This window comes from Gobius niger, assembly GCF_951799975.1.
Source record: "Gobius niger genome assembly, chromosome: 21".
Taxonomy (NCBI): Eukaryota; Metazoa; Chordata; class Actinopteri; order Gobiiformes; family Gobiidae; genus Gobius; species Gobius niger.
Window position 1 is genome coordinate 7,768,037 of NC_136872.1, and position 10,540 is coordinate 7,778,576.

Here is a 10,540-nt window from a genome sequence, read left to right on the forward strand (position 1 = left end):
TCATGTGGCAACATATCAACCTAGTGGTAGAAAGATATAGCGCCCCTTGCACAACAACCTCACTACGTCACCGGCCTGCCACCACGCCACCCCCCACCACACCCAGGACCAGCCACAACCACCACACGACCAGTCACCACCCTGCCATCACCCACCGCCACACCACCAGCCCCTCCAGTGGTTGCTTCCTTTCACAAACACATCAATATAACTGATAAACGTTTTTTGCTTGCGACAAATACATATAAACATAATTTTATATTCAATTTATATGTCACGGAACCAAAGTGTACTATTCAAAGAAATCTACGTAAGTACATACTGTGTATCAATAATACCTTCTTCGGCTAAGTATTCATACATAACTTTCTTTTTGTAAAGTATTTTAAAGTGATGAATGTCTGTACATTCCTTGAGGTCTCCCTTCAGGTTATTCCATAGTTTGACTCCACATACCGATACACAAAAGCTTTTTTTGGTTTTATGAATCTGGAGTTGTTTAAAAATTGAGTTCCCTCTTAGATTGTAGCCTCCTTCTCTGTTACGGAACATTTTTTGAAGGTTAAATGGTAGCAAAAGTGCATTCGCTTTATACATAATTTGGGCAGTTTGAAAATTTACGAGGTCATTGAATTTAAGTATATTAGATTGTAAGAATAACACATTTGTATGTTCCCTGTAACCTACCTTATGGATAATTCTGACGGCTCTTTTTTGAAGAACAGATAATGAATTGAGAGCAGTTTTATAATTGTTACCCCACGTTTCAATACAATACAGTAAATATGGAAAAACCAATGAGTAATACAGTATGTGGAGTGCTGGTTGATCCAATACCTGTTTTGCTTTGTTTAGAACAGCAATGCTTCTTGACAATTTATTTTGAACATGATTAATGTGTGATTTCCAACTGAGTCTTTCATCAATTTTTACACCCAGGAATTTTATTTCTTTTACGGTGTCAATTTTTACACCATCGATCTCAATGTTTAGGTTAGATGTTGCTTTATGCCCAAATATAACTAATTTGGTCTTGTTTAAGTTAAGTGAAAGTTTATTCCATGCAAACCATGTTTTGAGTTTTATCATTTCTTCTGTTACATGTTTGAGAAGTTCAGTCAAATTTTTCCCTGATGCAAACACGTTTGTATCATCAGCAAACAAAACTAGCTTCAACGAATTTGATACTGTACATATGTCGTTGATATATAGAATAAATAACTTGTAATAATAATTGTGAATAATTGTGAAGCGTCAATGTCATGGAGGCTAATGGCAATTTTCTTCGCAGTTCTTGAATTGCTAAGACCAATTTTCCCTGAAGTCACCGATACCTGTCATCATTCCTTTGTTATATGTATAATACCTTAACTTTTTTCCTTGGTTGGTTAAATTTTTGAACATGACTGACATTTGACTATTGTTTTGCACATACCCCAGCCGCCTGAGAATTCGCCTGCCTTGCATTTTATGCATTCGTAACAACAGGAGACTTTACGGATCTTTTTATATTTTCCAGGGGGACATCGTTCAGCGCATCTGCCAAAAGGCACCTAAAATAATAAAAAAGCCTGTGAGAACTCCCTTACTAGGCAAGAATGTGACTAAAGCACAATGATTGAGCAATATACTGTATTAACGCCTTACTGTAGAATTGCTTGTTGAAAACCAGACTAAATCGGTTTCATTTATTTTGATTAATTCATCAAGAGCACGGTATCTTCCTATTTTACTGAATTTCCGATGAGGACCATCTTCAGTCCACATTATGACATCATAACCATTCAAAGAGTCTCCATTCTCATCAAAGTTGAACATCTGCCCTTCATACTCAAAATTGACCCTTTTCAGTTCCTCCAGAAGCTGAAAAACAGAAAGGCCAAATGTTAATAAGTATTACAGTATTGAACACATACAAAAACATTTTCTTACTTTCCAAGGTGGGAAGTCCTTATCTCCTGTACATGAAGAACCATTGCACTGAAGTACCTTCTTTAGAGCATGTGCTATAGCCCAGACAGCCCCCCTTTCTAGAAAGGCTTCTCCTGTATCCAGAGTCTGCACTAAGAAGTCATCATTCTGGGCCTGTGGATCAGTGTACTCACAGGCTTTAGGGGATTTGATTTTGAGAAGGTCCGGAGAGGGGCAGTAGGCTGGAGGGTTGTCTTCGAAACATTCAGGGGTGCAGTTGAACCGTAGGTTCTTGTATTCTTCAATGAAGTGATTGTATCCTCCTGGAGGCTGTCTCAAATTGCTAAGATAATTATCAAAGGATTCACTCCTACCTGCAATAAAGCTAAAGCCTAAAATGTCCCCTACTTGGTTGATGCCCTCCATGTGAGCCAGGGGCCCGCTCACAGCCCAACTGTCACTGGCCAGCCAGATCTTCTGGGTGTTAGTCTTGATCATCTCTTTAAAGATGGCGTCCACTTGATTGGATTTGAGAATGAGCAGAACCACCTGGGCAGATGAGGAGCGGATCTGCCCGGCCACCCGCTGTACATCCTGGGCGTTGTTCTGAGGGTGGAACTGGAAGGGCAACACTTCTTGGTAGGCGACACATACATTTGCTCTTTGTGCATCTCTGAGAAAGCTCTGCAATGCTGCTTTGCCATAATCGTCGTCTCTGTAGACCACACCCACCCAGTTCCATTTGAAGTGAACCATGAGCTGTGTCAGGGCTCTGGTCTGGTGCACATCACTGGGAACAGTGCGCATGAAAGCTGGATATCGAGCTTTATCACTCAGTGCTGCGGAGGAGGCTGTGCTGCTCAGCTGCGTTAAATAATGTGTGCAAAAGATTAGGGTGGGAAGAAATCATAAAATACAATCTGACAAAACCAAGACTTACCAACGGGATCATGTAGATGCTGAGCAGTTTGGCCACAGATATAGATGTCTCGGAGTACCGGGGCCCCAACACACCCTTCACCCTCGGCCTGTAGTCTGTGTAGTCACAGCTTGTGTGCAGAGAGTGGTTGACTGCAAGCATCAGCTCCACATTCTGCAGGGCCTTGCCCGCATGACTACAAGTGTCAAACATCATGTACCCAAGAGGAAGCCCAGGGACCACTCCTGCTGCGTTTACCTCCTCGATGGCATGGACTGTTGCCAAGGACCTCATGAAAGGCACTAGTTCAAAGCTGAAAGGAATGTCAACAATTGAATATGAGGTTACAAATGCAGCTGTCAAGGTGGTGTCTCATTATGACAAAGTGGAGCACTTCCTGTTTATTTTAGCTCAGATTAGATCTTGAAAAATATGAATTGTAAATGGGACAAAGCCTAATAATCTTAATCTTCATAAGAAACATAATATGGGGTACTTTGTTGAGGGTTCTTCAATTTGCGAAACAACATTCACGCTTGAAATATCCTGTGGGTAAAATCACTGAATTTCTCCACTTGGATGCCCCGATCACCAATCACTGAATCAAAGATATCTATGAGAGTTTTCACAGTTCCCAGCAAGTACAAGTGTTTATTGTTAAGGCTCCTGGCATAGAGCTTGCTTGTGTTGTAACTTGATCCAGACAGACATGATTGAATATCTGAAAAAATGACTGGCAAGTTTCCTATCCTAAGTGGACGGTGGCTTCATACTGTTAGCCTAATTGTTTGTCGATGAGCCCTCTTGAACAAAACAATCCACATCGAATCAACTGCAGCCATTAAACATTTACAGGTGAACTGACAGATAAATTGGGGTAAGATTGAGAGACAGTTGCTTTTCAGTCAGAATTTGTATGAAACTGTTTTTGATGGTGTGTATTCAGCTTCTATTTCTTTTTGCACAATACATCCGTAATCCTATATTTACAGTTTTTGTAAATTTTGCACGCTAGGTTTAGGACAATGTAGTCTTGAAAATGTACAAATATGTGGACACAAAAGACCCTACAAAATCCTATGGCAACTAGAATTATTTTCTTGAGCTGATGTTGACAAATACTGGCAGTGTGACTACCAGTATACGAGTGCCCATTCAGATGGGCGTCTTGTTTGTGGGCCCTTCAGCCACCACACATTCAGATTATGTGTTTTAAACTTCTTCCAGGTCATAGTTTTGTCCTGTGGCCCACGGCATGCATTTTGGTTTAGATTGAGCGACCTACTTCAAACATAGATTGGGGGATAATGTGGAAATTCCACGTCGTTTGTGTCCCTACTGTAATTTATGGTGCGATCAGAATCATGTGTATGCCAACTGCACACGCACATTGTTTTGTTTTCTCGTGCCATCAGCGCCTATAGTGTAACCAGAACCACATGGACATGGAGCGCAGGCCGTAACTTCGCAAAAGCTTTTAGTTTAAGAGATGCGCAGATCTGCTGTTGTGGCTCTGCAGTGGCTGGAACACGGGGAATCTGCAGGAGGAACATTGTACAGAACCAAATGCTGAGATGCATAATGTCTCTGCCTCGGTGACTGCCCAGGTCACCCATGCTGAAAACCGCTACCGGCATAAATACAATAAATGTATAAATAGGCTATATAATATTAGATTATGTAAAACAACTAAAGCTATAAATCTGTACTTTAATAATAAAATAATGAATTAAATATGCACTCACTCTGAACATTGATAGCTCTCAGGCCTGATCCGTTTATCGAGGTTAACAGAGCCGTGAATCGCAGCCAACAGTCCAAGGATCAGGTTGCCTTGACCCTGAGCTCCGCACAAATGGTCGGTCACATCACAGCAGTGCACCAGGGCCGGGAGACATGCCCCCAGCACCAGAAGAGTCAGAGTCAGAAGAGCCATGACCGAATGAGCTGCATCAGGATGCCAGCGCTTCTTAAACTGCGGGCAGTGCTCTGCAGAAACCAGTCTGTCAAAATAAAACCTTTTGAGGCATTCCAAAACAACAGGCATTCCCCTTTTAAGGTGTCAGGTGTTCAGTCTATTTTGCCAAGTGTTTTGGTCTCAGATGAGACATTGGGCATTAATGTAAGATAAGATATTCCAATGTTTGGGCAGGAGTGTTGGTCATGGTCAGCAAAATATTAAGTTCCACTTTATTGGTGTTAAAAAAAATCACACATGCACTCTCTGCTGCGAAGTCAGGGACATATTCAAAACATAATACTGACATCAAAATATTGTCCTACAAACAACAAAAATAAGCATTATGAACATTTACAATTTGATGGCAACTAAATACTCCAGAAAATGTGTTGTATTCATTTGATTGATGCAGAAAATGACATAATATATTATAACAATATTTGATTATCGGGGGAAATGTGTATTGTATATTGTTGTATATTAATTATTCAGTTTGTATATTATGAGTTTATTCTATGTGCATATTTTTAGTTTTTCTAATCAATTAGTGACGGCTTTAGAAGAAGCGGCTCTGTCAGTGTCTGCTGGGAATGTTTAGTTGTTGTTTTTTTAAAAGAGAAGTGATACTACTCCAGAAACTAGATAAACTTACTATGTCAGGAACTTAGCACTTGGACTTATCTGTAACCATCAACACTTTCTTCAAAGTCAAACCGGTCCGACCAGTCATATACTTTAACTATTTGCACTGCCAAACACATCAGCATCCTCCTGACACAGGTTCATTGAGCCGATTGACATCGATGGCCAGTGTCATTTCGGGATGGACCAAATTCTTTCGCCGGGGCCACGGTCGGTGACTGGCTTCCCACAAGATTACAAAGTGGCCAGCAACACAATTTACTATAATCTGAACAATGCTGGGAGCATTAACTGGCTTTATTATTTCATTATAATTATTAAATAAAATGAAAATAAAAAAAATAGTCTCGTATTTGCAAATGTACTTCTTTTTATGTGTGTGTCTCACCCTATGTTTAGAAAAAATATTCTTGTATCACTGTCCTATTTCTTTATGTTGTGAGTTTTACTAGTTTAGTTGTTCTTGTGATGAAACAGCACATAGCCTGGAATGTTCCGCAGTGTAGCTTTAATAAAGAGAAAACTTCAATATCTTTATGTCAAATGTATAACACAGTGGTTTATCATTAACAGCGAGAAACACAACCAGAAACCTCACAAAGACAGGGCTGCTGCCTTCTTGGCTCTTCGTGCTGCACCAGACTTCCCCCCCTGGTAAACATATCAGGGGGGGCAACAGTGGAGAAGTGGGTTTAGAATTCAACCAGAAACCAGACACCAAAAGCACTAAAAACAACAACTTAAATAATCAAATGAAATGCCGTAGCTGAAAGACAAATTTACATTTCTCACCACTGTTTTGTTGGGCCTTCCACATGTGAGAGATGAGAGAGAAGCTGTTGGCCAAAGGTTTGACTAAGCCTCCAAACGGAGGGTCGGCCACCATCACCACTTTGTCTCCGGCAGACTCGGAGAGGAAGCTTTGGAGAACTTTCTTAGCTGCCTGTGAGAACATCAAAGTCAATCAAAATGTGCTTTGTGTAAAAATACTATTAAACGTATTGCAAAACCACATGGCTATAACCTTTGTATCGGCGTCACTTTATCAACCACCTGCACTATGACTGTAAACTTGCACTGCCAGTGTTGACTTAGATGGTTTTAATTCTGTTTTATTTCTATTGTGTACATGCATATATTTACCCTTTAAAGCTTTTATTTATTGCATACTTCTAGTTACTATTACTTAATTACTATTACTTGCACATTTTCCCTAACCCTGTCCATTTTTCACCTCCTGAGTGTTTCTTGAATTTCTCAATTTTGTGATTAATCAAGTCCTGCCTCATCTTATCTTGTGTCACAATACATTATTTAAATTGCTGTACTACATGCAAATAGTGTTTTTAATGTAGTACCTTTAGAAAATCCATCTAGCTAAAATACCCCTCTATTCAAATGCAAGTAAAGCCTCTAGTCTTAACTTATTTTAACAGGCAGATGCGTGAGAGTCTTGCCAAGCAATATGACATTTTTCACTTTTACATGTTGTGAAATCTATCAATTTTATGACAACTACTTCCGCCTAGGCATCTTGAGGGAGTGTTAAGTCACAACCTACTACACTGAGAAATATGGCGAAGTGGTCTTGGTGTAAGTTTTCACTATAGTCGTTGTCTCTTTTTATTTGTGCATTTCTTCACTCATATTACTTTAAATCACATGTTACAGCCTACAATGAAAGGTTTAAGCTAATCTACTAAAATCAAACAGGCCTGATGAAAGCCAAAAGGAATTTCAAAGCCTAAATAATGCTAAATTGTATGGGAAAGAAATGCAACTTTCCAGGGATTATCTGGAAATGGACTTTTAGCACACTCAAACTAGTAAAAAGCGATCATTGTTATCAGCTCAAGCATTTAGTCCATGTAGGCCCGATAATGTTCACTTTCATTCATTCATTCATTCATAGAACTGCTCAGTGGTTCGGTTGAGGTGATGGAGCAGGAGTGACCCCTGGTGGTGTGTTATCCATAATGTGTCCTGTGTTGTAGGTTCATGAACAGCACCATGCACACAGCGCCCCAAGACGACCTCAACCCTCCACGGTTCTGTCCAGACACCGAGTCTGCAGCCAGACCAGTGGACTTCGTCAGTCTGTTCTCCAAGAGCAAAGCCCGACTCCTGACCAGAGCTCTGACCAAACTGAAAAATGTTTATCTCAATGACTGCACTGTGTTAAATGTGCCTGTATAACCTTTGTTACTTTGAGATTTTTGCTTTTCTGGATGTGGTGGAGAACTAATAAATTATAATAAAACAGTGATCAGTATACAGGCCTATATTTTTGGAATCAAAACATGCGGTGCTGTATGCCAGTTCTGTATTTACGTAGATGACTTTTTTTTAGTAACACAGTGATGTATTATGATAACACTTACAAAACAGCTCCATCCATCCATCCATTTTCTTCCGCTTTATCCGGGGCCGGGTCGCGGGGGCAGCAGTCTCAGCAGAGATGCCCAAACTTCCCGATCCACACACACCTCCTCCAGCTGTTCTGGGAGGACCCTGAGGCGACACCAGGCCAGCTCGGAGACATAGTCCCACCACCGTGTCTTGGGTCTTCCACGAGGCCTTGTCCCACTAGGACATGCCTGGAACACCTCCCGCGGGAGGCGACCAGGAGGCATCCGGAACAGATGCCCGAGCCACCTCAGCTGGCTCCTTTCGACGTGAAGGAGCAGCGACTCTACTCCGAGTTCCTCCCGGGTAACTGAGCTCCTCACCCGATCTCGGAGGGTGCGCCCAGACACCCTGCGAAGGAAACTCATTTCGGCCGCTTGTATTCGCGATCTCGTCCTTTCGGTCATTACCCAAATCTCATGACCATAGGTGAGGGTGGGAACGTAGATCGATCGGTAAATCGAGAGCTTTGCCCCGACTCAGCTCCGTCTTCACCACGACAGACCGATACAGCGACCGCATCACTGCTGACGCCGCACCGATCCGTCTGTCCATCTCACGCTCCATCCGTCCCCCACTCGTGAACAAGATCCCGAGATACTTGAACTCCTCCACTTGAGGTAAACAGCTCATTAGATTGTATTTACTGAATCATGTTTTTGTAATATTTTGACAGCTGAAAATTCATATTGGCTGGAAATAAGGAGTTTAGGAGATTGTTGGCCATTGTCAACGCCATGTCCAACTTATTAAAACACAAAAGCCTCACTCAGACTTCAGGAAGAACAGCCTGGTTTGATCCTTTTTTAAACCTTAAAGGCCCAATACCTGATTTTTTGATTGCAAACAATGAAAAGGGAAGCCACTAAATTAAAATCTTGTTTGTGGTCCAAACTCATTCGTAACTTTCCTAATGTATTTGTTGCATCCAAATTCTTTTCAGGGACAAGTTTATAGGCCAATTTTACAACTTGCAGGGTCACTTTTCAGGCTCACGTTCACAAAAATGCTGCAAAAATAGCCTGAAAGTTCATAATATTTATAATTTGAAGGATGCTGTTTTCCCTAAAAGCATTTGAGTTTACAATATACTAAAGGAGGATAAAATAATTTCCATTCCGAGTATCGCCTTTAGTAACTAGCAATCAGTATCAGATTACTTTTTAGAAGGAGTAATCAGTAATTGGAGTACTTCTATGGAGTCCATCTCCCTCTTTTACTGGCTCACTCTGACAGCAGTGTGTGTGATTGGATAGAAACACATATTTCCTTAGTTCATTAAGAGAGAGAGACAAATATAAATGTATGTCTTTGTTTCATAAGGACAGGCCAGACTATAAACCTAGACTATTGAAAATTACATAGAATTTTGGCCAGTCCATCCAAATATTAAAGCTTCCATTTAGATTTGGAATGTATTGTCACATGAATGCATTTGATTTACAATAATTGCCTGAGGCCGATGCAACACCTTATTTTCAGTTTCAGTTTCGCATCCAACCGGGGAAATTCCCCAAACTCCATGAGATGAACAATGAATGCTGGCAGATGTAAAGGTTTTACAGGTTGAAGAGATAAAGTATTTATCTATGTGGGGTGATGTCAGTAAAAACTCCAACATGAGATTGTAAAAAAGATTTAGAAGAGCTTTGCACAGCATCAATTCACCCATGAAATAGTCACGTACAACTGTTTTTGTTTCATCAGATCAAGATCAAAACATAACTGGGGCATGATAAACCACTTGACTGTTTGTTGTTTTTATGAACCGGAGAGAAATTTTAATTATATATTCAACAAAATCACATGTTAGGAAATTAAATGAACATTCAACATTTTCCCTATGTAATAAGAATAAGTTTGACAGTTAAATAACACATTTTATTAATCTGAAAAAGATTAGAAAAATAATTTCATCAAAATAATACATAAATATAAAAATATGAATATTTGTGTGATTATATTAATATTATGTTTGACATTTTTATATACAAATAAAATTAGACTATGATAAACTGATAGTGTGAGGATAATCAGTAACATAACGAGCATTTGTGTTAAATTACTTTTTTTTTTTATGAAGAAAAAACACTTCCAAAAGAAATCCCTGAGACAGTCCATTATTTCACAGCATAAAAAAAAGAACAGAAATGGTTTGTAAAGGGTCGGGACTTGGAGGCATGAAACATAAATAGAAATTAAAAGAATTGTGAAAACGTTAACATTTTGTTGCAATCTGGTCTACAACTTCGTCGATACAGTTGTAGGTTGAAAATAGCGCTAAAATTACAGCTGTTGTTCCCTTATAAACAATTCGGAAGATGTTACTGTGCGGACGTCGAAGTGCTCCTAAGGTGTTACTACGCCTTACAATATAGTTCCCCTTTTTACCCGCTAAGAAAATCGACATGCTTAATTTTGTGTAACTATACTTGGATCGTGTAACTACTCACATAACTGTATTTAAATAGGGAAAACGTGGAAAAGCTTAGACGCTTCCAACTTCACCCCCCTTTGGCCCAATAGAGGAGAGGCTAAATGCTAACAATATCTTTGGTCTTTTTGCGTGACTGAGCACAAGCGCAAAGGCAGGTACGCACCAACTCCTCCAAGCTCAGGTAAGAACACATCTCAGTATGGAAACACAGTGGCCTGTTCCTTTAATTAGAAGCATGGCTCAGACTGAGTAGAGACATGAACGG

The 10,540-nt window shown here is 40.1% G+C and overlaps 1 protein-coding gene across 1 annotated transcript; it reads right to left on the reverse strand.

Moving 5' to 3' along the window:
• Window positions 1-1,530: 1,530 nt before the first annotated feature.
• On the reverse strand, window positions 1,531-6,069 carry LOC306980744 (G-protein coupled receptor family C group 6 member A-like; the record flags this gene model as incomplete). The annotated part of the gene is made up of 5 exons (XM_079580173.1): window positions 6,026-6,069; window positions 2,852-3,143; window positions 1,933-2,775; window positions 1,734-1,863; window positions 1,531-1,553 (listed from the first exon to the last, which is right to left on the reverse strand). The coding sequence occupies exons 2-5, from the start codon at window positions 3,122-3,124 to the stop codon at window positions 1,531-1,533; spliced, it is 1,269 nt and encodes a 422-aa protein (XP_079436299.1). The 5' UTR covers window positions 3,125-3,143; window positions 6,026-6,069.
• Between the last annotated feature and the right edge of the window lie 4,471 nt (window positions 6,070-10,540).